The sequence below is a fragment of the Saimiri boliviensis genome, chromosome 7 (genome assembly GCF_048565385.1).
Source record: "Saimiri boliviensis isolate mSaiBol1 chromosome 7, mSaiBol1.pri, whole genome shotgun sequence".
Lineage (NCBI taxonomy): Eukaryota > Metazoa > Chordata > Mammalia > Primates > Cebidae > Saimiri > Saimiri boliviensis.
In genome coordinates this window covers 23,359,306-23,385,642 of record NC_133455.1, presented here as the reverse complement: position 1 = coordinate 23,385,642, position 26,337 = coordinate 23,359,306, and the positions used below count along the sequence as shown (strand labels likewise).

Sequence of the window (26,337 nt, the reverse complement as noted above, 5' to 3'; positions counted from 1 at the left end):
AGAAACACTGAGGCTCACAGAGGGGCACAGACTTGCCCAAGGTCACACAGTCGGTGCAGAGTCCATGTTCTCCAGCTGCTACCGACGCTGCCTCAGACACCAAGCATCGAAGTTCTGCTTTGGTGGACAAGTGGAAATAGGTTCCGAGGATTCAGACGTCCGGGAACGAAGGCCTCTGAGATGCAGCCGGGTAGGCCTGGGTCTGAATCCCAGCTCTGCCACTTACTTGCTTGTGACCTTAAGTGAGTCCTTCAACCCCTCTGAGTCTCAGCTTCCTCATCTGTAAAAAGGGGATAACACAGGACCAGCCTCAAAGGGCTGCTGGGATGGAGAAATGAGACCATGCAGGATGTCCCAAGCCCTTGGCTGGGCCCCACGTGGATTCTCACAGGCAGGGAGGGAGGCTATGGCTGGGGACATGACATCAGGAACTGCCAGGATTGGAGAAGGGGAGGGCCAGACGCGTGCTGACTGTGGACTTAGGAGCTTGCTTATTTGGTGGGGATAGATGAAAAACCAGCAGGTTCTTTCTCAGGGTCAACACTTTAATTAGACTTTGGTCCCAGTCAGGCTAGACTGTGGAGGAGGGCCGAGAACATCGAGCCCCAATCGGACAAGCTTGGGGCCCATCTTCCATGTCTCCCTCCCCTTCCTCAGGCTGGGAAGCTTGCACCTGAGACCACGGTGCTGGGAACCCGGGTGGGCTTAGATTCCTGATGCGAGAACTGGGCTGTGGCTGCCCGGCCAGGTACGTACCGTGATGTTGCCGCTTATGTCTGCCTTAATGGGAGTAAATACTGGGGACCCAAGGCAATCTGGGGACAAAATGAGAAGAGAAATTGAGATTTCCTTTAATCGCTTGAACCTGGAAGGCAGAGGTTGCAGTGAGCCGAGATCCCGCCACCTGTCACCCAGGCACTGCACTCCTGCCTGGGTGACAGAGCAGGACTCCATCTCAAAAAAGAAAGAAAAAAGGAGAGAGATCCAAGATGGCTGATCACTAGCAGCTCAGGATTGTAGCTCCCAGTGAAAGCGCAGAGAACGAGAGGACGCCACACTTTCAGAAGAATTTTTGTTGCTCATACACCAGGAGATTCCCAGCAAAGGAGCCCCACGGGTCGCCAGCGCGACTCTTGTGGCCAGTGAGGTGGTTTTGCCACTGCCTTGGTGCAGCGGTTCTTGGTGCAGAGTCAGAAAAGCACCATCAATCTTAACGCGGCTGTTTTAGCCGGCGCGGTGGGTTGCTCAGATTCCGGCGCTGGGAATCAACAAGTTGGACGTCCACTCAGAAACCCAATTATAAAGACGGTAATTATAAAGACCACAGATGGATAAATCTACAACGAAGGGAAGAAAATAGGCTAAAAAGGCCAAGAATACCCAAAATCAGAACGCCTCTCCCTCTACAGGGGATCACAGTCCCTCATCAGCAACAGAACAAGGCCTGATGGAGAACGAGTGTGTTCCATTATCAGAAGCAGGCTTCAAAAGGTGGATAATAAGAAATGTATGTGAGTTAAAAGAACTTGCTCTAACCCAATGCAAAGAAACTAAGAACTTTGAAAAAAGGTTTGATGAAATGTTAACAAGAATACACGATTTAGAGAGGAATATAAGTGAATTAATGGAGCTGAAAAACACAGCACAAGAACTTTGCAAAGTATGCACAAGTTTTAACAGCCGAATTGATCAAGCAGAAGAAAGGATATCAGAGGTCGAAGACCAACTTAATGAAATAAAATGAGAAGACAAGATTAGAGAAAAAAGGATAAAAAGGAACGAGCAAAGTCTCCAAGAAATATGGGACTATGTGAAAAGACCTAATCTACGCTTGATAGGTGTACCTGAATGTGACAAAGAGAATGAGTCCAAGCTGGAAAATACGCTTCAGGATATTATCCAGGAAAACTTTCCCAACCTAGCAAGGCAGGACAAGATTCAATTCCAGGTAAGACAGAGAACACCACAGAGATATTCCTCAAGAAGACCAACCTCAAGGCACATAATCATCAGATTCACCAGGGTTGAAATGAAGGAGAAAATACTAAGGGCAGCCAGAGACAAAGGTCAGATTACCCACAAAGGGAAGCCTATCAGACTTACAGCAGACCTCTCAGCAGAAACCCTACAAGCCAGAAGAGAGTGGGAGCCAATATTCAACATCCTTAAAGAAAAGAACTTTCAACCCAGAATTTCACATCCAGCCAAACTAAGCTTCATAAGCAAAGGAAAAATAAAATATTTTGTGAACAAGCAAGCACTCAGAGATTTCATCACCACCAGGCCTGCAGAGATTTCATCACCACCAGGCCTGCTTTACAAAAGCTTCTGAAAGAACCACTACACATAGAAAGAAACAACCAGTATCAGCCTTTCTAAAAAATACCAAAAATACCAAAAAGTAAAGAGCATCAACATAATGAAGAATTTATATCAACTAATGGGCAAAACAGCCAGCTAACATTAAATGGCAGTAATAAACTCACATATATTATTATTAAGTTTCCCAATAATAGTGGAAGACTTCATCATCAATATTAGACAGATCAATGAGACAGAAAATTAGCAACGACATACAGGACTTGAACTTGGATCCGGAACAAGTAAACTTAACATTTATAGAACTCTCCACTTTAAATACACAAAACACACACTCTTATCAGTACCACATCAAACCTACTTACAGGTTTAAGTGAAACATTGCTTGGCTGCTTGTTTGTTGTTTTCTTCCCTCATTTTTTTTGTGTCTTCATTATTAAGCACAGTTATAGGAATACCCATTTTTATACTGCATTCTAGCCCAGGCAATAAAGCAACACCCCCGTTCTCTCTCCCTCTTCCTCTTACTCTTTCTTCCTCTTCATCATTCTTTTTATTATTATTATTCTTTTTCTTTCTTTCTTTCTTTTTTTGAGACTGAGTTTCGCTCTTGTTACCCAGGCTGGACTGCAATGGCGCGATCTCGGCTCACCGCAACCTCCACCTCCTGGGTTCAGGCAATTCTCCTGCCTCAGCCTCCTGAGTAGGTGGGACTACAGGCATGCGCCACCATGCCCAGCTGATTTTTTGCATTTTTAGTAGAGACGGGGTTTCACCATGTTGACCAGGATGGTCTCAATCTCTTGCCCTCGTGATCCACCCGCCTCAGCCTCCCAAAGTGCTGGGATTACAGGCTTGAGCCACCGCACCCGGCAACTGTCTTTGTTTTTAATAAAAGTTTTTTTTTTTAAAGTGCTTAACTCTTAAAATAGAAAAAAGCTCATAGAATAAGGATATAAAGAAAATTTGTCTCCTGTATGAGGTGTCTGTGACTGAATTAAAAATAAAAAAGAAAATTTGTCTAGAGCTGTACAATGTGCTTTTTTAATTGTATAAAACATTTGGGCCAGGCGCGGTGGCTCACACCTGTAATCCCAGCACTTTGGGAGGCCGAGGCGGGTGGATCACGAGGTCAAGAGATCGAGACCATCCTGGTCAACATGGTGAAACCCTGTCTCTACTAAAAATACAAAAAATTAGCTGGGCATGGTGGCGTGTGCCTGTAATCCCGGCTACTCAGGAGGCTGAGGCGGGAGAATTGCCTGAACCCAGGAGGCGGAGGTTGCGGTGAGCCAAGATCGGGCCATTGCACTCCAGCCTGGGTAACAAGAACAAAACTCCGTCTCAAAAAAAAAGAAAAAAAAACATTTAATTTATGGGTCTTTTGGGGGAATTAGATGCATCACCACTATATTTGAACTGAGCCATTAGTTTTGTAGCTTCATCAATATTAACTAGTTTATTTTCATGATGCTGCTGAGGAATCAGTTCTTTCTGCAGAGGTTCAGGAGAAAGGCCTTTTGAGAGTGTGCAAATCTCTCTTGTACATTTATTAGATTAGTGCAAAAATGATTGCGGTTTTTGAATACAAAAGCTTCGTCTACTCTGCTAACTTTTTCATCATTCATAGCGTTTATCTTCTTAAGATTAGAGGTAACTGGTTTGGCTTTGTTTTTAGCCTTGAAGTGTTTTTGGCTGGCTGTGTGAAATACACTCGTGAACTTCTGCTCTCTTAATTTGTTCAGCCATTGTCTTCAATAGTAGCGTGCAGCTTAAGCTTGCTCCAGGTGATGCCATCTGCATGCACCTATGTGTGCTTTTAAAGACAGGGTCCTTTGGCAGGTAACACTGAAGAAGATAAATAAATAAAATAAAGACAGGGTCTTGTTCTGGCACTCAAGCTGGAGTACAGTGGCGAGATCACAGCTCACTGCAGGCTTCAACACCTGGACTTGAGCCATCCTCCCACCTCAGCCTCCCGAAATGCTGGGATTTCAGGCACACACCATCACACTCAGTAGAATGTTCTTAAATGGAGGCGTTTTCCTTTCTTGGTGGGTCATAATATATTGGAGCGTTGTATAAGTAACACCTTGGAGTTGACAAAATGTAGACCTAGAAACCACCTGGCAGTTCCTGGAAGTGCTGGGATCTGCTCAAACGTGAGCAACCTGCTGCCTGCCACTCCTCCTCTCCCTCTTTTGTTACCCCCATGGCAGGCTGTCACAGGACATCTCGCTCCTTCCATGAAGGAAGTATGCAGGTTCTTTACTGAGCAGGCTCGATGCAGACTTCACCTTCGAGCCTGAAGACAGACTGCTGGGCTTCCGAGACACCTCATTGTCCTTGTTCCAGTCTAGAAAAGTGAGCTTGCTAAGCCTGCTACAGAGCCCAGGTGAAAAAGACCCCAGAGCAAGCTAGAGGCGAGTGCCAGCCCATAGGAGTGAAATGCCAATGCCCAGGAGGCCAGACAGGGGCCTCAGTGTGTGCACCAGTCGACCGCATGAGGAACTTTCTTCAGCCAAATTCCACCAAAGGAGACCCTGCACACCTGGCCAGCCATCTGGAACATTCTAATTGCAGCTATGAAAAGAGGTGCATGAGAGAAACAGCAATAAACATTTAAGGAAACACCCCACAGCCCAATGGAAAGAAGGTGGGCTAGGGTTTCAGACAGATGGGGTGTGAATCCCGCATGACCACTCCTCAGCTGAGCAAGTCTCCTCACCTCTATGTGCCTCAGTTTCCTCACATGTCAAATGGGGCAATAATAGTACTTATTTCATACACCTCTTTAAGAAATTAAAAATAAGGCACCAAACACATGTAGCAGTGCCTGGTGACTGGTGAGCACTTAGTACTTGGACTTCAATCATATCATTACTAGGGTCAGGCACTGTGACCCAGCCAATGACATTATCGTGGAAGCCACAGGGTCCCCCAGAACCTCCACTGAATGAGACCCATCCTTGACCTGGAACCCTGCCACTTTCTCTGAGCTCCCCATGAGGCCCCACTAGGGCCAGGGCTCCCACCTTCCGCTGCTGCAAGCTCTGGGCACGCTGTCCTCACACTGGGCTCACACAGTTGCTGAGAGCAGTCTCCTCTCAGCAACTGAGCCTCTTTCCAATATCTGCAGAGGCAAATCTCCCAGCAAGGGGCCATGCTGGAGCCTTCCCTAGGGTGGCCACATCAGAGGCCACATTGGAGGTCATGTCACTTGTTAGCCTGGAAGGTGTTTTTCTTCCAGCACTGCTACCACTGCCTCTCTGGAAAGACCATGCATTCTTGAATTACATAATAACCCTGGAGCCAAGATCCTCCACACCGTCCCCCAGTCAATGACTACAGTGCCACCAGGGGCTGCTAATTCCAACCGTCACAGGGGTGGGGGGGGGCAGAGGTGGCAGGCAGGTGCCATGGATGGGCCACATGGGGACTGGTAAAACCCATTTGGAGGTATGGCTGCTCCTCAGATCCAGCTGATGGCTTTACATCCTCCTCTCCCAAAATGCATAATGAGCCAGATGTGGGCATGCACCTGTAGTCCCAGCTACTCAGGAGGCTGAGGTAGGAGGACTGCTCAAGCCTAGGAGTTCAAGGCTGCAGTGAGCTATGATTGTATCACTGCACTCCAGCCTGCACAATGGAATGAGATCCCATCTCTAAAAAAATTTAAACTATAGGCCCGGCGCGGTGGCTCACACCTATAATCCAGCACTTTGAAAGGCCAACATGGGCAGATCACCTGAGGTCAGGAGTTCAAGACCAGCCTGACCAACATGGTGAAACTCTGTCTCTACTAAAAATACAAAAATTAGCCAGGCGTGGTGGCACATGCATGTAACCCCAGCTACTCAGGAGGCTGAGGCAGAAGAATCACTTGAAACTAGGAAGCGGAGGTTGCAGTGAGCCGAGATCACACCATTGCACTCCAGCCTAGGCAACGAGAGTGAAACTCTTGTCTCAAAAAACAAACAAATAAAAATAAAAATATATCATGTCCAAAGGCTTACATTAGACAATGGACAGATGGGTAGATATATGGATATATAGGTATAGTAAAATATTAATCTAGGTAGTAGGTGTACGAGTACAATTTGCTGTAAAATTCTTTCAACTTTGCTACACGTTTGAATTTTCTCATAGAAAATATTAGAAAAAGGGGCCGGGCGTGGTGGCTCAAGCCTGTAATCCCAGCACTTTGGGAGGCCGAGGCGGGTGGATCACGAGGTCAAGAGATCAAGACCATCCTGGTCAACATGGTGAAACCCCATCTCTACTAAAAATACAAAAAATTAGCTGGGCGTGGTGGTGCGTGCCTGTAATCCCAGCTACTCAGGAGGCTGAGGCAGGAGAATTGCCTGAACCCGGGAGGCGGAGGTTGCGGTGAGCCGAGATCGCGCCATTGCACTCCAGCCTGGGTAACAACAGCGAAACTCCGTCTCAAAAAAAAAAAAAAAGAAAGAAAAAAGAAAATATTGGAAAAAGTAAAATCAGGTTTTTTTGCTCATAAAAGTCGTATTTCTTTTTTCTACTTTTTCTTCTAAGTACGTTTCACTGTTACAGTGATGATAGTCACATGTGTAACACCTTTGTCTTTTTTTTTTTTTTTTTTTTTAAAAAAAGACATTTATTCAGCGTCACGATCAGACTATTACATTTAGCAATCAACAGCATGGATGCAAAAAAAAAAAAGAAAAAAAGATAAAGAAAAAGAAAAAAATCTACATTAAAACCCTTTGTTGGAATGCTTTACACTTTCCACAGAACAGAAACTAAAATAACCTGTTATACAATTAGTCACAAATACAGTCCTCGAGTTTTTTGCCCATACACATGAGTATTTGTCTAAATCATGTCTTCTTTGTAGCAGCTAGGCCCTGCCACCACTGTGCTTGGCTGAGTTCACAAATCTGTTGTAACCTGTAGCTTCCCTGTCACTTCTCTGGCTCTACTCTCCTGCTAAGCTTTGTTTCCTAATTAAAATCTTCTGCCACTGCCATAGCTACTGCTGCTACTGGAACCGCCATAGCCACCTTGGTTTCGTGGTTTGGCAAAGTATTGGCTGCCACCACCATAGGGGCCAGAGCTTCTGCCTCCAAAGTTTCCTCCCTTCATGGGTCCAAAATTTGAAGACTGATTGTTGTAACTGCCAAAATCACTGTAGCTTCCACCACCTCCAAAATTGCCTCCATCATTACCAAATCCGTTATAGCCATCCCCACTGCCACCATATCCACCACCACCACGGCTGCCACCAAAGCCACCACGACCACTGAAGTTTCCTCCACGACCAAAGTTGTCATTCCCACCGAAACCACCTCCACGACCACCACCAAAGTTTCCAGAACCACTTCGACCTCTTTGGCTGGATGAAGCACTAGCCATCTCTTGCTTTGACAGAGCTTTCCTAACTTCACAGTTGTGTCCATTCACAGTATGGTATTTCTGAATGACAATCTTATCCACGGAGTCATGGTCATCAAAGGTTACAAAGGCAAAGCCCCTTTTCTTGCCACTGCCTCTGTCAGTCATGATTTCAATCACTTCAATTTTTCCATACTGTTCAAAATAATCACCTTTGTCTTTTTTAAACCAGCAGTCTTCCCACCAGACTTGAGCTCAGAAGAGGGCAGAGACCAGGTTCCCTGCTGTGCCCCAAGCACCCCAGTCGGTACTTGTAAGACATCTGTGGAATGAATGAATCAATGAAGGAATGAATGTATGAATGAATGAATGAACTGTGGGAAATGTGGGATCTGTCAGTGATTTCCCAGCCAGCCTCTCCATCTCTACACCCTCTCATGGTTCAGACTGCCCCAATGCACAGGTTTTAAGCACCTGTCCAACCCGGATGGCAGAGGATACATGAAGGGACTTGGGCCTCAGTTCCCCTACTTATAAAATGGAAATCCTTCTAAGATGTTCCTCTGCAAGGCTGCTGTGAGAGGTGTCACACGTGCAAAGCGAGGGCCCAAAGCACTGACCGTGACTGTTTTTACTGCCACTGGCTGGCTTTCAACCAAAGCTTTCCAGTGAAGAGATGATGGCAGGGCTTGATGACAGATAATCATCGACCATGGGTGGCTTATTAGCTTTTCTCAATGACTCGGGTCATTCAACATGCATTTCAGAGACACAGAAAAATGTTCTACAGTGCCCTTGTGCAGTTCTGAGCGGCCCTGCCCTGGTGGCAGGGAGAAAGGCTTTTTGTTTTGTGTTCTCCTGACCGTGCGCTTCGAGGGTCACGAGGCCGCTGTGGTCAGCAGGAGCTGGGCCCAACAGCAGCTGTCATTGTGTGTGAGGCCACCACACAGGCCCAGAGCTCCTGCTCAACAGTGGGGGAGGAATGTGTTGCCGCCAGTGCACTTCTGGGGCTGGGAGCCCAGAGGAGAGGGGAGGCGAGGCAGGGGCTGGGAACGCTGCCGGCCTGGCAGGAGAGGCAGCTCTGCATGTGTCTCTGTGTTACGTAAATGCGCATGCTGAAGTTAATCTGGAAGCATCCGGAAGTGGGCTGCCTATGATTAGCAGTGGCATCAAGCGGGGCAGTGGCACTGAAGCAGTGGCATCCACAGTCCTAGGTTTGAATCTCAGCTCTGGTGTGAGTTTGGCCAAGTGACCTAACCACTCCAGGTTCAGGACCTTTGGTTTCTACAGCCCAGAGGTGCTGTGCAAACAGGAAGTGCTCTGTATATTGTTGGGCTGAAGCCTGTTTCAACATCACCCACCCATGGCTCTGGGCTTATGTTTGCCTTTGGTGCAGTCCAAGGACATCAAGTCACAGAGAAGACACATGACCTGCCAGGGTTACACGTGGAGTGCCAGGAATTCAGACACAACTCCAGAGCCAAGGCTGCTTCCACTACACCCTTAACCTTTCTGTCTAGAATGCTGCCATTCTTTGAACTCAGAGAAAATAGGTAATCAGATGATTTTAATTCTCAAGCATGTGGTGGCTTTTCTAATAGTTTGTTTATTTACTTATTTATTTGACAGAGTCTCACTCTGTCGCCCAGACTGAAGTGTAGCGGCCCAATCTAGGTTCACTGCAACCTCCCCATCCCGGGTTGAAGTGATTCTCCTGCCTCAGCTCCCCAGTTAGCTGGGATCACAGGTGTGAGCCACCACGCCCAGCCTCTAATAGTTTAAATTCAAGGGCATGACATGTTTCTACCAGGCTCTGGAGCCTTCCCTTTCCTACAGAATGCAGCCCTAACCCCAAATTACCCTTCTTGTTTGACTAGTTTTGCAGTTACCCCAAACTTGTTTTTTTTAATTGTCAGCAAACAGGCTCTTTGAAATGCCACCCAGAACCTGTCTGCCTGGAGGGAGGGAGGGGACTTGGAGGGTTCTCTAGTTCATGATCTTAACTCCAGGGAGAAAGGAAGCTGTCTTTTTTAACCATTTTTATTTTTTATTATTACTTTTTTTTTAACCTTCTTTTTTTAAAAATAGAGATGGGGTCGGGCCAGGCATGGTGGCTCATGCCTATAATCCTAGTACTTTGGGAGGCCGAGGCAGGAGGACCGCCTGAGGTCAGGACTTCAAGACCAGCCTGGCCCAACACGGTGAAACCCCACTCTATTAAAAATACAAAAATTAGCTGGGCATGGTGGTACACATCTGTAATGCCAGCTACTTGGGAGGGTGAGGCAAAAGAATCACTTCAACCTAGGAGGCAGAGGTTGCAGTGAGCTGAGATCATGCCACTGCACTCCAGCCTGGGTAACAGAGTGAGACTCTGTCTGAAAAAAAAACAAAAAATAGAGACAGGGTCTTATTATTTTGCCCAGGCCAGTCTCAAATGCCTGGGCTCAAGTGAACCACCTGCCTTGGCCTCCCAAAGTGCTGGGATTACAGGGGTGAGCTGCCATGCCTGGTCTGAAGCTGTCTTTAAAAAAAGAAAAATCAGATATGGTCCCACCATCTTCTTTCACTCAAATGAGCAGATTCCAAATACGGTAAAGCTTTGGTTATCTGGAACAGCTGGCAAACAGCCCCTTCTGTTTAATGGAGAAGGCACGCTACTCAACTCACAAGACGAAAGGAAAGAAACCAATAAATCTAATTATAAAAAACAGAAACCTCCTCTATGGGGAGAGGAGAAATCCCACCACCAACCAAAGCCAAATGATTTGGGCAGCAGAGAGTAGAGAGACTGTGTAACAAGCGCAACAGAAAAAAGGCTAATATCCCTAATATGTAAAGAGCTCTTACAAATCAGTAAGAAAAAAACAACAGCCCTATAGAACAATGGGCAATCCACTATGGAAATGAAAAGATGCTTAATCTAAATAATAAAAAACTAAAAACAGTGGACTATTTTCCATCTACCTGTCTTTTTTAAAGAGACAGAGCCTTGCTATATCGGCCAAGCTGGAGTGCGGTGCCTTCACAGGTACAATCGCTCTACTGATCAGCATGGGAATTCTGACCTGCTGTTTCTGACCTGGGCCAGTTCACCCCTCTTTAGGCAACCTGGTGGTCCCCTTTGCAAGGAGGTCACCATATGGATGCCAAACTTAGTGCAGACACCCAATCAGCATAGCACACTACAGACAAGAAATCCTGGGCTCAAGTGATCTTCCTGCCTCGGCTTCCTGAGGAGCTGGGACTACAGGTGTGCACCACTGTGTGTGTCTGGCTTTCAAAATGAATACACCAACAATGTTCTAGTTCAGCATCTTCTATGGAACTCATCAAAATGTAACACAAATGTCACTGCTTTCATAGTGGAAGCCATTTGTAACTTTCTAAACAGAGCCATCATCAAAAATATGAGTTATGATAGAGACATGGCAGAGAAATGTCACTGGTCCCCTCAAGCTTCACTAAATGATAGATGGTGTGCCTTCAGGGTTTTTTTTTTTTAGGACAGCTGGACAGCTTTGTGTTTTGTGTTTTTTTGAGACAGGGTCTCACTGTGTTGCCCAGGCTGGAGTGCAGTGGCACAATCATGGCTCATTGCAGCCTGGAACTCCTCCTGGGCTCAAGCAATCCTCCCACCTCAGTCTCCAGAGTAGTTGGGACTACAGGCATGCACCACCATGCTGGGCTAATTTTTTAAATTTTTATAGAGACTGGGTCTCACTACACTATTGCCCAGGCTGCTCTTGAACTCCCAAAGTGCTAGGATTACAGGCATGAGCCGCCATGCCCAGCCAACTTTGTGTATTTTTTTAAACTCCTATTGATGGTTGACAGCTACTTCCTGCAGTGCTTCAATTCTTTCTTTTTTTTTTTTTTTTTTTTTGAGACCGAGTCTCATTCTGTAGCCCAAGCTGGAGTGCAGTGGCATGATCTCAGCTCACTGCAACCTCTGCCTCCCGGGCTCGAGCAACTGTCCTGCCTCAGCCTCCAAAGTAACTGGAACTACAGGTGCACCCCATCATGCCTGGCTAATTTTTTGTATTTTAATAGAGATGGGGTTTCATCATGTTGCCCAGGGTGGTCTTGAACCCCTAAGCTCAGGCAATCTGCCCACCTCAGCCTCCCAAAGTGCTGGGATTACAGGCGTAACCTACCATGCCCGGCTGAATCTTTTTAGATACTTATAAACCAAATAGCCACCAGAATCAGAGTCGCTTGCAAAAAGGAGACATGCACCAAGGAGGGGTTTCATGCATCACCTCTGACGATTCTGACTAGATAAGGGTCGTCTGGGGCTTCCTGCCTGGGTCTCTGCCACAGTTCAGACAGGCGACATTGCCCAGAAAGCAGAATTCCCTGTAAGCCAGCAGTGACCACACAGAATCATACTAATTTCTTTCTTTCTTTTTTTTTTTTTTGAGATGGGGTCTCATTGTGTCACCCAGGTTGGAGTGTAGTGGCACAATCACGGCTCACTGCAGCTTTGACCACCCAGGCTCAAGTGATCCTCCAGCCTCAGCCTCTGGAGTAGCTGGGACCACAGACACACATCACCATGCCCAGCTAATTTTTTTGTTTTTAATTTTTTGTAGAGATGGGGTCTCATTTTGTTGCCCAGGCTGATCTTGAACTCCTAGCCTCAAGTGATCCTCCCACCTTGGCCTCCCAAAGCACTAGGATTACAGGCGGGAGCCACTGCGCCCGACCTCATTTCCTCTTTTTCTAGTCTCAAGAGAGTTGGACAGTACTGGTCGTTATACTCTTAGCAAGACCACAGCCTGTATCTGGAAATTTCCATCCAAACTGCCTCTCCATGCCTGCCTCTTCTAACAGCCATCTCTTACGACATGGGGAAGTTCCTGTTCCTAACGTTGAGTAACGAGGTGACCACATTGCCCTGCCCTGGCCCACCCTCTCATTTCATCTCAGGAACAATGTTTAGGAACAAGAAAGCACTCCTTCAGATGCACAGCTTGCTTCACTGTCAGCCTGCGTGATTCGGGACAGAACACACTTAGCCCAATTCCCAAACAGTTATTTCCAGAAAGAAAAGAACAGGATGCCTGAGTCGTGATGCTACAAGCCTGGGGTGGGGAGGTTCCCTTTCAAATTCAGTGTTTTTTTTTCATAGCTATAATAAAGTTTCATAGTATAATAAAGTTCAGTTGTTAAACAGATGAGGCAGATTAACCTTACAGGTCCTGGGTTGCAAGGATCATAATATAAGACACTCAAATTACAGCTGATGGAGATGAATCATTTATTAATCTGAGGGTGAAGGTTGCCACAGCTCAGTTTGCAATAAGACCTATTTTTAAGGATACTGAGCCTTGAGATTACCTACATTCCTAAAACGGATTCCTGCTCTGAGTCTACTATCTAAAGGAAAAAATGTTTACAAAGCAATTCAAAACGTTGCTTTAAAAACCTCCCCCCAGGGCCGGGTGCCTTGGCCTCTGGCTGTAATCCCAGCACTTCGGGAGGCCGAGGTGGGTGGATCACTTGAGGCCAGGAGTTCAAGATCAGCCTGGCCTACATAGTGTAAACCCATCTCTACTAAAAATACAAAAATGAGCCAGGCATGGTGATGCGCACCTGCAATCCCAGCTTTTCAGGAGGCTGAGGCAGGAGAATCACTTGCACCCAGGAGGCAGAGGTTGCAGTGAGCTGAGATCGTGCCACTGCACTCCAGCCTGAGAGACAGAGTGAGACTCTGCCTCAAAAAAACAAAATAAAAACCTCACCCCCAAGACACGCCAACTCTTTGTTCCATAATTTCTCCCTATTCAGGAAAAACCAGTCTTGAACCAAGAATGATGCAGTTGGGAAACCATTTTTCTTAATTGCTGTATGGGCTGGAAGAAACGAGTTAACCTCTCCAAACTGGTTTCCTCATTTTTATTTTATTTATTTGTTGGTTTATTTTTCTTGCTCAGGCTGGAGTGCAGTGGCATGATATTGGCTCACTGCAATCTCTGGCTCCCATGTTCAAGCAATTCTCCTGCCTCAGCCTCCGGAGTGCCTCAGCCTCCGGAGTGCCTCAGCCTCCGGAGCCTCCAGAGAAGCCTCCAGATTAGAGGTGTGAGCCACCGTACCTGGCTAATTTTTGTATTTTTAGTAAAGACAAGGTTTTGCCATGTTGACCAGGTTGGTCTTGAACTCCTGACCTCAAGAGATCTGCCCACCTGGGCCTCCCAAAGTGCTGGGGTTATAGGTGTAAGCCACCACACCCAGCAAGTTTCCTGATTTTCAAAATAAGGCTCATAACAGACCCTTCTTCAATGGGTTGCTGTGAGGCTTAAATTAAGTTGTATAAATAAAGGTCTCAGCATAGTTTCTGCTACCTAGTAAGTGCTCAGTGAAAAAGAAAGTATCAGGCCAGGCACAGTGGCTCACACCTGTAATCCCAGCACTTTGGGAGGCTGAGGCAGACAGATCACTTGAAGTCAGGAGTTCGAGACCAGCCTGGCCAACATGGCAAAACCCCATCTCTACTAAAAATAAAAAATTAACTGGGTGTGGTGGCATGCGCCTGTAATCCCAGCTACTTGGGAGGCTGAGGTAGGAGCATTGCTTGAACCCAGGAAATGGAGGTTGCAGTGAGTTGAGATCATGCCACTTGCACTCCAGCCTGGGAAACAGAGCAAGACTCCATCCCAAAACATACTAACAAAATTAGCCGGGCATGGTGGCGTGTGCCTGTGATCCCAGGTACTCAGGAGGCTATGGTAGGAGAATCGCTTGAACCTGTGGCGGGAGGGGGTGTGGGGGTGGGGTCGAGGTTGCAGTGAGCCAAGATCATGCCACCGCACTCCAGCCTTGGTGACAGAGCAAGACTCCGTTAAAAAAAAAAAAAAAAAAGCCAAGAAAGAAAAAGAAGATATTATCATTTATGCTTATAAATTATATCATCACCTTTCCCATCAGACAAAGTTTTTCTTTTGAGAGGAAATCCAGAAAACAATTATTCCAATGATTAAGAAATCAAAGCAGAAAGAGAGAAAGGGAGGGAGGGAGGAGGGAGAAAAAGAATTATTGACTCATTGATTGATTGCTATGGGTAAAATTAGCAGAAATCTACCCATCATAAAATAATGACTTCAAATATACTCCAGACCATTAAGACAGAGATCTCAGAAGGGAATGAAGTAAGGAACTCGGAGGATCAGCAGGGCAGAAAATGAAACATTTCTGAACACAGGGAAGTATGGGTCAACTGCCTAACTGCCAGCATGGAAAGCAGAGGTTTCTAGAAGACCCTGGAGAGGGCTGATCCACTGCAAGGACTCTGAAAAACTCAGATACAGTTAACACTATAAGAAGAACCACAAAAAAAGCCTCCATACAAGAATCACTGTAAGAATGTAATAAAAGGAGTTAACACTCACTCTGGCAGGTTTTCACCGAAACGGTGAAACCTAAGACTAGAACCCAACATTTCCATTCTTTTTTTTTTGAGAGGGAGCCTCGCTCTGTCCCAGGCTGGAGTGCAATGGCGCGATCTCGGCTCACTGCTACCTCCACCTCCTAGGTTCAAGTGATTCTCCTGCCTCAGCCTTCCAAGTAGCTGGGATTACAGGCTTGCGCCACCACACTCGGCTAATTTTTGTATTTTTAGTAGAGACAGTATTTCACCATGTTGGCCAGGCTGGTCTCAAACACCTGACCTCATGATCCGCCCACCTCAGACTTCCAAAGTGCTGGGGATATCAGGTGTGAGCCAACGCACCTGGACCGAACATTTCCATTCTAAGAAGCTCATTGAAATGATTGAATTGTCATGCCAGCCAGGAACTTTCTATCATTTCCCCTCCTCCCACAGAATAGGGCTCGTAACATCTTCCTGTTTCCTGAAGTGGTGCCGGTCTCCCCTGCTACCAGGCTGGACCTGCTGCAAAATTAGCCAGGCTTGGTGGCGCGTGCCTGTAATCCCAGATAGTCGGGAGGCTGAAGCAGAAGAATCGCTTTAACCCGGGAGGCAGAGGTTGTGGTGAGCCGAGGTCACGCCATTGCACCCAGGCCTGGACAACAAGAGCAAAACTCAGTCTCAAAAAAAAAAAAAAAAAAAAAAAGAGTTACTGACTAATTCGATGCTTGATCCTGAGAGCCACTCAAAACAGATGACGCTAGCTATGGTCACGGTCACGCATTATATTTTACAAAGCCCTTCGTCACAAATTCCTCCCATTTCTTTTCATGTGGATATAGGCTGGGCGCCTACGCTGCAGAAACCCATCGCTGGGTCCTGGGAGGGCCTGACTTCTGATTCAAGGGATTCACAGCGGAGGGCTGTCCCTCCAAGCAGCAGAGGAGGGGTAGATGAGTTAGCAAGCCACTGCAGTCTCTCCCTTCCTACTCAATCCTCTTCCTTTGGCAGCAGAGAGGCCAGACCTCAGGCTTGGACCTCAAGGGCCAGATTTTTCTGAACACAAAGATCTAATCACCATCATCCCAGGACAGGGTGGGCGGGTGCCACTGTCTGTATGTACTCTGATGTGGCCTTTGGACGTTATAAAGGAGGCTGCTGGAGCAATTGTCAGCCTTAAGCAGCCATGCAGCTGGCTCTGTGCCCTGGTAGTCGTTCACCAAGTCAGCCACTGGTTTTGGTGCCCCGGCCTGGAGTCACCACATCTTTGCACAGATAGGATGATGGTCCTGGACCTTTAGGAAATGGGCCTTTCTGGCCAGGTGGAATCAAGAGTGGGACACACCAGCATGGCCCCAACACACAGCTGCTCTTGAAGGCTAAGAAAGCATCTTACTACTTGCAAATGCACCTCCAAAGTTGGCCAGCGGTTTCAAAATTTTAACAGCCATTGTGGAAAGTGTCTATCTGGCTTCTTTCCTCAGCAAGACGTTACTTGCTTCATCTTCTCGGGGTCCCTCCCAAGCATACAATCTAAGTCCCACTCCTTTAGAATCCAGCTCTCAACAGTCAATCAGCATGATAACTCACCTGCTGTATTAGGGGTTAATACAGTTCGTCTTTCTTAGCACATTCTACACCAAGTTTGTCCAACCCGCAGCCTGCAGGCTGCACGCAGCCCAGGACAGCTTCGAATGTGGCCCAACGCAAATTCATAAACTTTCTTAAAACATGAGATTTGAGATTTTTTTTTTAGCTCATCAGCTATCATTAGCATTAGTGTATTTTATGTGTGGCCCGAGACAATTCTTCCAATGTGGACCCAGGAATCCAAAAGATTGGATACCCCTGTTCTATATAAAACCAGAAATAAACATGTATTAGCGTTAACTTTAAATTTTTTAAAAAAGCAAAAAACACTGCAAGGCTGTGGTGGGTGGTCCCAAATCTCAGAAGATGCTTGTTGCAGTAGGGGAACTTCTAACTCATGGATCAAGGGGTGCAGGGGGGGCTGCCTGCCAGTTAGCCTGATATCCCAGTTAAAGGAAACGCCAGAGCTGAGTGTGGTGGTGCATGCCTATAATCCCAAATACTCAAGAGGCTGAGGCAGGAGATCACTTGAGCCCAGGAGTTAGAGGCTGCCGTGAGCTATGATCACCCCACAGCATGCTGATCTAGGCGACAGAGCAAGACTTGGTCTCTTAAAAAACACACATGCGGCTGGGCACAGTGGCTCACATCTGTAATCCCAGCACTTTGGGAGGCCAAGGTGGCCAGATCATGAGGTCAGGAGTTCCAGACCAGCCTGGCCAATATGGTGAAACCCCGTCTCTACTAAAAATACAAAAATTAGCCAGGCATAGTGGCGTACGCCTGTAGTCCCAGCTACAAGGGAGACAGAGGCAGAAGAATTGCTTTAATTCAAAAGGCAGAGGTTTCGGCAAGCAGAGATCTGCCATTGCCCTCCAGCCTGGGCAACAGAGGGAGATTCCGTCTCAAAAAAAAAAAAAAACACACACACACACACACACACACAGAAAAAAACAAACAGCCAACTTGTTTGGGGATTTTCCCACTAGATGATTTCCACACCCCAGTCATTTTCTAATTTACATTCAAATAATCAGGAGTTATGGACCAGCTTGGGGGGCTGTTTAGAAGTTACATACCTCAGAGCAAACCTGCATGTCTGGTCTGTGGCACCCATGCCACTTGTCATGTGGGCAAATCACCATGGTGCCAGCAGAACCACTGAATTTCCTCAAGTGGCCGACCAGGCTGGCTCCACTTGGTATCTTCTCCTTTACCAGAGAGGAAGCCAGGACAGCAGACAGGCATGACAGCAAGAGCACTGCATAAGGAGTCCAAAGGCCCGAGTTCTAGTCTGGCTCTACTGGTCACTCACTGGCTGTGTGACCCCAGGCAAATCAGCTAACCTCTCTGGTCTTGGTATATTTGGCTGTAAAACAAGATAAATCTGTGATTCTAGGCTGCCACTGTCCCCCTGCCCACAAAAATGGAACAAGTCTTGAACCAAAAGTGATGGAAAACCACTCTTTCTGGATTCACTCTAGGACTATTTAATGAGTGCCAGATACTTAGAAGGTCAGATTTCACAGACATTTCATTTAATTAAGGTAAGAGGCACGAAGAAAAATCAGCCCTAGAATTTGGATTTCAAGATCTCAGAAGTGGAAATCATGACCCTTAGCTCTTCCATGTCTAGTTTCTCCCTCAGCCAGAGCAAATAGGAGTCATCTCATGCACCACTCTAACTGACCTGGAGTGGCTGTGTTAAGAAAGATGCCGAGCCGGGCGCGGTGGCTCAAGCCTGTAATCCCAGCACTTTGGGAGGCCGAGGCGGGTGGATCACGAGGTCGAGAGATCGAGACCATCCTGGTCAACATGGTGAAACCCCGTCTCTACTAAAAATACAAAAAAATTAGCTGGGCATGGTGGCACGTGCCTGTAATCCCAGCTACTCAGGAGGCTGAGGCAGGAGAATTGCCTGAACCCAGGAGGCGGAGGTTGCGGTGAGCCGAGATCGCGCCATTGCACTCCAGCCTGGGTAACAAGAGCGAAACTCCGTCTCAAAAAAAAAAGAAAGAAAGAAAGATGCCGAGACTGTGTCTAGGCTCAAAGGGGAAACAGCATCATGACTGATTAGTCATGACTGCCATAAGTACGGGCTATAAAGGGGGTTATGCAGTTTAATTTAGTCATGTATCTTATTTTATTTATTTATTTTGAGACGGAGTCTCACTCTGTTGCCCAGGCTGGAGTGCAGTGGCGCAATCTCAGCTCACTGAGATTGAATCCCAGGTTCAAGGGATTCTTCTGCCTCAGTAGTTGGGACTATAGGTGCACGCTACCATGCCTGGCTAATTTTTTTGTATTTTTAGTTGAGACAGGTTTTCTCCATGTGGCCAGGCTGGTTTCCAACTCCTGATCTCAGGTGATCCACCTGCCTCAGCCTGCCAAAGTCCTGGGATTACAGGCATGAACCACTGAGCCCACTCTAGTCATGTATTTTAATTTGGAAAGAGAGAGAAGGGCCCAGCATCTTCAACAAGAACCCAGGAGAATGAGAATGGAATGAAAAGCAAGCATTCAGCGAACAGCACTAGCACCGAGTGCTAGGCACTGAAATACCTCAAAGTCACAGAATCTGATAGGGTCCATGGGAGTCTAAGAGAGTCAGGAGAGACTTTCTAGATAAGGTGACCCCTTAAGTGTATGTAGAACCCAGACAGGCAAAAGGAGGGAGGTGGGTTGAAGAGCAGAGTGCTCCGCCAGGTGGAGGGGCTGATGGGGGGAAGCTCTGGAGGCAAGAGTATGACAATCGTGCCACGTGTGGGGCTGCAAGCCATTCGCAAAGGCGTCACGCTGGGGTGATAGGGAACCATAGAGGCTTCTAGGCAGGGATTGTCAAGAACTAGATGACACTTAACTCTCCATGCCCCTGCCCTCCCATTGCTCATGCTTTAGAACAGCTGAAAAATTGACCTTCAAAATGAGAAAGTAGGCCTCCCAGAAGTCAGTCTTGCAAACTGATCAGTCAGGAGAGATCTGATTACTGGGTCAAGGTCGAGAGAGAAGATATACACAGGGCTGGCCTCTAAGTGGATGTAGTAAAACCTGTACAACTCGGGAGATTCCGATTGGAGATAAGGAGGAAGGGCAGGCCCAAGACGTGGTTGGTCTAAACCAGGCAGGCAGGAGGCTGGCTTACAGCCTATGCCCACTGAAGCAAACCCAGGCGGTCCTGCCACAAACCACACCTAACAAAGGCTTAAGAGATGCGAGGCCGGCAGGGAGAGGTGGCTTACGCCTGTAATCCCAGCACTATGGGAGGCCGAGGCAGGCAGATCACCTGAGGTTGGGAGTTCAAGACCAGCCTGACCCCATCTCTACTAAAAATATAAAATCAGCTGGGCGTGATAGCACATGCCTGTAATCCCAGCTACCCGAGAGGCTGAGCCAGGAGAATGGCTTGAACCCAGGAGGCGGAGGTTTCGGTGATCACACCGTTGCACTCCAGCCTGGGCAACAAGAGCAAAACTCCATCTCAAAAAAAAAAAAAAGAAAAAGAAATGTAGCAGTTTCACTTCTAAAAATGGGAAATAACCAAAGGAGTGCACAAAGCAGTGCATACAAGGATATTCACTGCAGCACTGTCTGCCAGAGCCTGGCATCTAAGAAGTGTGAATGTCCAACCGTAGGGGATTGGTTTAATAAATTATACCACATTGAAACAATAGAATCAGCCAGGTGCGATGGCTCACGCCTGTAATCCCAGCACTTTAGGAGGCTGGGGCGAATGGATCACTTGAGGTCAGGAGTTCAAGAACAGCCTGGCCAACATGGTGAAACCTCGTCTCTACTAAAATACGGAAGTTAGCTGGGCATAGAGTCACATGCCTGTAATCCCAGCTACTTGGAAGGCCAAGGCACGAGGATCACTTGAACCCAGGAGGTGGAGGTTGATGTGAGCCGAGATCACGGCACTGCACTCCAGCCTGAGCAACATAAAAAGATCCCGGTCTCTACAAAAAGAAAAATTAAAAAATTAGCTGAGCATGGTGGCACACGCCTGTAGTCCGAGCTGCTCAGGAAGCTGAAGTGGGAGGATCCCTTGAGCTTAGGAGTTCACATCACTGCATCATCCCAGCCTGGGTGACACAGCAAGACAGAAAGAAAGAAAGAAAGAGCAAGGAAGGGAAGAAAAAAGGAAGGAAGAAAAGAAGAGAAAAAGAAAGAGGAAGGAAAGAAGGAAGGAAGGGAGGGAGGGGGAGGGAAATAAAAGGAAAAACAGAAGAGGACTCACATTAAAAGATGGTCGTGCTACATTGTTACGTAGAAAAAGCAGGTTCTACTTTCTTTTTTTGAGACAACATCTCACTCTGCCAGTCAGTAATGAGTGATAATTAGGTGTTACGTAGATTTTTTTTTTTTTTGAGACAAGGTCTTACTCTGTCACCCAGGCTGGAGTGCAGTGGCACAATCTCGGCTTACTGCAACCTCCACCTCCCAAACTCAAGCAATCTTCCCACCTCAGCCTCCTGAGTAGCTGGGACTACAGGCATGCACCACAACACCCGGCTAATTTTCTGTACTTTTGGTAGAGACAGGGTTTCACTATGTTACCCAGGCTGGTCTCAAACTCTTGACCTTAAGCAATCCACCCGCCTTGGCCTCCCAAAGTGCTGGGATTATAGGCATGAGCCACCATACCAGCCCATACTTTTTTTCCCCAAAAAAGATAGATGTAAATGAGTCTGGAAGGAAAATATTCTGAAATCTCAGTAGAGATTCTTTCTTTAAAACTCCACCGCAGGCCGGGCGCAGTGGCTGACGCCTGTAATCCAAGCACTTTGGAGGCCAAGGCGGGCAGATCACCTGAGGTCAGGAGTTCAAAAGCAGCCTGACCAACATGGTGAAACCCTGTCTTAAAAAAAAAAAAAAAAAAAACTCCACCTCAACTGTTGACAGACAAGTGAACTAATCTACATAAAGTACTTAGCATATAGTAAGAGCTCAATGAATGAGAGGAAGATTTTTATATATCATTTGTATTTGCTCAGATTTCCTCTAGTCGACAGATCTTCCTTGCAGAATTAAATACTTTTTTAAAACACAACTTTGGCCAGGTGCGGTGGCTCACACCTGTAACCCCAGCACTTTGGGAAGCCGAGGTGGACAGATCACGAGGTCAAGAGATCAAGACCATCCTGGCCAACATGGTGAAACCTCATCTCTACTAAAAATACACACATTAGCTGGGTGTGGTGGCATGTACCTGTAGTCCCAGCTACTCGGGAGGCAGGAGAATTGCTTGGACCCAGGAGGCAGAAGTTGCAGAGAGCCGAGATCGCACCACTGCACTCCAGCCTGGCACCTGGCAACACAGCGAGACTCTGTCTCAGAAACCAAAACCAAAACAAAAACACAGCTTTCAGTTCTTTGCCCTATTTATATCTAGAGCCATGGTTCTCAGAGGTGATCTTGCCTCCCTGGAGAGAGTTTAGGTTGTCACAGCTTGGGGAGGAGGGTGCTACTGACATCTGGGAGGTAGAGGCCAGGGATGCTGCTAAACATCCTACAACGCACAGGACAACCCCACTACCACAAAGGATGGCCTGGCCCCAAATGCTGGCAATGCCATGGTGGAAAATCCCTGACTAGGAGGAAACTGCAAGGCATTTCAGACGCCTGCTGTCCATCACCCCAGATCCACTCCATTCAAGAGACACACACACTACCCAGATCATCCAGGTGACTGGACGCTCCCAAGATCTAGAAAAAGCCCCTGTGGTCAGGCACAGTGGCTCACACCTGTAATCCCAGCACTTTGGGAGACTGAGGCAGGCGGATCATGAGGTCAGGAGTTCAAGACCAGCCTGGCTGATATGATGAAACCCCGTCTCTACCAAAAATACAAGAATTAGCTGGGCATGGTGGCACACGCCTGTAATCCCAGCTACTCAGGAGGCTGAGGCAGGAGAATAACTTGAACACGGGAGGCAAAGACTGTAGTGAGCCAAGATCATACCACAGCACTCCAGCCTGGGTGACAGATTGAGACTCTGTGTCAAAAACAGAAAAAGCCCCTGCATCAGAGCCAACAGCTGATCTTGATCAGATGTCTCAGAGAAAAGTCACTGTGGAAGAATCTTCCTAAAGCTTAAGTCTTAAACCCTCAGGAGAAATAGAAGAGAATAATGGTTCAAATGAACTATCACTTTTTTTTTCTTTAGAGTCCTAACAATTGGCCTCTTTGGTGAACAGTAAACAGCTTCGGTGGGCAGAGGGCCTTGTGGTGGTCAACCCTTTGTGGTCCAACCCCACTGAAGCTTCTGTATAAATGGTACTTCTGCCAACAGATGTGACACCCCACAGCACAGGGACTGCAACACAGACAAGGGTCCTTTGAGATCAGGGAAAGGGAGGAGGAGATGCTCTTCAGCCCTGGCACCAGATGACTGCTGGCTCTGGCTTGCCACCTCCCTCTTTCCTCCAGAACCAGCCAGATAATTGCATCAAATGATGGTACCCCAAATGCAGAATGGATGTGCAACCCTGCTGAAAATAAGGGAAGAAAAAGCCACCCAGTTTAATCCAGGGTTTCCCCACCTTTGATACTGCTGACATTTGGGGTTGGATCATTCTTTGTTGTGGAGGGACTGTCCTGTGCACTATAGGCTGTTGAGGAGCAGCTCCCTGGCCTCCACCCACAAGACACCCCACACCCCCCTCCCCCAACTTAGTCAGGACAAAAATGTTTCCAGGCATTCTCAGATGTCCCCTATTCTCAGTTGAGAACCACTGGCTTAAATGGATTCTGAATCCCTGTCCAGGGCAAGCTGGCTCTGACTTGAAACTAGTCCTGGTGCGGCCAGGTGCAGTGGCTCACGCCTGTAATCCCAACACTTTGGGAGGCCAAGGCGGGCGGATCACCTGAGGTCGGGAGTTCAAGACCATCCTGGCCAGCATGGAGAAACCCCATCTCTACTAAAAATACACAATGTGGTGGCATGCACCTGTAATCCCAGCTACTCAAGAGGCTGAGGCAGGAGACTCACTTGAACCCGGGAGGAGGAGGTTGCGGTGAGCCAAGATCACAGCATTGTACTCCAGCCTGGGAAACAAGAGTGAAATTCCGTCCCCCCCCCAAAAAAAGAAAGAAACTATTCCTGGAACCAAAGAGGAAACAAGCAAGCAAAAAACAACAACAACGCTGTCACAAAATTAAACGACTTCGCAATACTAGAGCCGGTTCACTCCCAAGCCCCTGCCTGGAGAGCATTGCCTCAAGACTACGACACTGTTAGTAAGAAAGTTTTGTGCATTTAGCAGTATTGACTGAGTATCTGCTATGTGCCAGGCACTGTTCTGGGCACTGGGGACACAGAGTAGATGTAAAAGACCAAGCCCTTGCTCCCAGATCACTTACTCAGGTCTGAGAATCATGCACGCCAGACAATTGCACTCCCTCAAACACTGATTAACCACTCTAGCAAGGAATCAAAACTGGATTCAGGAACTTACAACCACGGCCCCCACAGCGAAGACCTATTTGGTACTTAGGGCCTCAGTGCTTTACACACACCACTTCATCTACTCCTCACAGCTGGCCTAGGAGATCAGCATCCCCATTTCACAGCTGGGGACACTGAGCCTCAAGGGGTGGAGAAGGGGAACTATAGACTCCAGGCAACCACAACCCTCCCAGAGCTCAGGACACTGAGAACTGCCACCCCTCAATAAGCTTTCATTGCCCACCAAGTCCATCTGTCTTACGGTCTCCTGTTTGTGGGTTTCAGCTGGACTCTGCCCTGGGGGCTGGTATCTTACTGCAAGGCCAGCAAGTGAACCAGCAGGGTGAGACAGAGCCCACATGGAGGAGGAGAACAGAGGCTCAGGTTGCACCCTTTACCCAGGACCCCAAAGGCAAAGGGCAGGGCAGTGGTACTGGCTTCTATTCCCATTTTCCATCTGGGGCCTTGGCTGGGCTGGGCTGAGGGAGTGGGGGGAACGGGTCTGAAAGTGGACTGCCTTCCCAGTGCTCCCAGGAATTTCCGCATGACTTATAGGGGAGGGGCTTCCTCTTGCAGAGCCCAAACCGAGGAAGGAATTAGTGCCAAGCTCTATATGTCTCATGTCACCTCACAAAACAGCTCTCCCGCTCCCCCAACTCTCACCCCTGTCCTAGAAGGAGGAAAAACTTTAGGTGGTTTCCCCTAGAGAGAGCCCCAGGAGTTTTGCAACTCCAGCTTCAAAACCCCCTCCCCGTCCCGCCTCATCAGGCTTCCTACCCTTGGAGGAGGAGGCGGGGAGTCTCTGATCTGGAATGGGGGAATTCTGAGGGGAGAAGGAAGGGTTCATTTGTCTCATGAGGGAGAGGCTAGAAGCTTTTAAAGAGAAGGCTTATGAGGGGAGGGGAGGGAGTTGAGAACCATCAGAAAGCGCCAGGGATGAAGGACTTTGGAGAAAAGGGGGCAGGAGGCTTCTGGGGAGATGGCGGATTGGAGCACGCCTAGGGGAGACGGAAGAGTAAGGGGTGTTGGGGGGACGGATGACCGTGAGGCACTTGGGGGATATGGAGGAATGTGAGGTGTCCAGGGAGAGGGAGGATTTGGGGAGGAGAGGGAGGATGTGACATGTTCAGAGGGGAGAGGACTTGGGAGTGGCCCGGGAAAGGGAGAATTTAGGGTGTGTGGAAGGAAAGAGGATCTTGGAAGCCTGGGGAAACGGGATTTGGGTGTCTAGGGCAGAGGTGGTTAGGGGATGCTCGCGGGAGGAAGGATTCGGGTGCGCGTGGGGCTGCGGGCCGCTTCCCCCCTCCAGCCCGGCTCACCGAAGAAGGGCGGCAGGTGGGACACCGCCTCGAGGAAGGGCCCGGTCTCGATCTGCTTGTCCGCGGGCAGCGGCTTCAGCAGGTGTTCGGCCAGCAGCGCCATTTCGGGGTCGAGGCCCGCGGTGATGCCCCAGCCGGCGCCGCGGGCGTCCACGCCGCCCCCCGGGCCGCCGCCGTCAGCGCCGGGGCCGTCACAGCCTCCCGCCGCAGGCTCCGGGGACGCCAGCGTCGCCACTTCCGCCCGCGCTGCGCCCCAGTAGCCGAGCGCTCAGCGCCGCCCGCCGGCCAAGCGCCTAAGCAGCCAGGCGCGCCGCCCCGCCCCCTGCTCGCCAGCGCCCAATCCGAGCCCGCCGCCGAGGTCTCCGCGCCGCCATTGGCCAGGGGACGGGCCGGGGGCGGGGCGCAGAGGTGGCGCGCCGGCTCTTGGATCCCGAAGGGCCCAGGTGAGCCGCTCCCAGGTGAGTCTTCCCTAGGTGTGCCTCTCGCCACCCCCGGACGGGCCGCCTCGGGCCAGGTCACAGCTCACAACCCGCCCGCCAGCTTAGGTTCCAGCCCCAACCAGCCAACGCTCCCCAGGACCCCCGTTTCCCCAGAATTGTTCTCCAATAATCCCAAATGACCTGGGTGGACACTGCTCTCCTGTTGGTCACGGTTCTCTTTCGCTACAACCGACGGAGACGCTCGATTGCTTGATTCTTCGTCTTCAGTGACCTTATACCTGTTGAACACGGTTAAAGTCACAGCCTAACTCAGCCCCTGCCCTGCTGGACGACTCCTGCTTCCCGAAATCTGGGTCCAGTCTGCCCTCAACAGTATGCTGTTGCCTGTCGTGAGGCAGGAAAATAGGCCCTGGAGGCAGGGAACGTAAGGCCGATCCGCGCTGACTTTCTAGACCGAAGTCGAATGAGAGCACCTCAGCAAT

At 48.4% G+C, this 26,337-nt stretch overlaps 2 protein-coding genes across 2 annotated transcripts in view; both read right to left on the bottom strand.

The window, feature by feature from the left end:
- Positions 1 to 25,695, bottom strand: part of GLTP (glycolipid transfer protein) — a 33,222-nt gene extending 7,527 nt beyond the window's left edge. The window contains exons 1-2 of the mRNA XM_003932263.4: positions 25,416 to 25,695; positions 757 to 815 (exon numbers count right to left, since the gene is read on the bottom strand). Coding sequence (XP_003932312.1) covers positions 757 to 815; positions 25,416 to 25,518 — 162 coding nt within the window. The 5' untranslated portion in view covers positions 25,519 to 25,695. The remainder of the gene's footprint in view (positions 1 to 756; positions 816 to 25,415) is intronic.
- Positions 6,950 to 8,396, bottom strand: LOC141585026 (heterogeneous nuclear ribonucleoprotein A1-like). Its single transcript, XM_074401969.1, has 2 exons — positions 8,282 to 8,396; positions 6,950 to 7,943 (listed from the first exon to the last, which is right to left on the bottom strand). Exons 1-2 carry the CDS (start codon positions 8,394 to 8,396, stop codon positions 7,303 to 7,305), a joined length of 756 nt encoding a protein of 251 aa, XP_074258070.1. The 3' UTR covers positions 6,950 to 7,302.
- Positions 25,696 to 26,337: the final 642 nt, after the last annotated feature.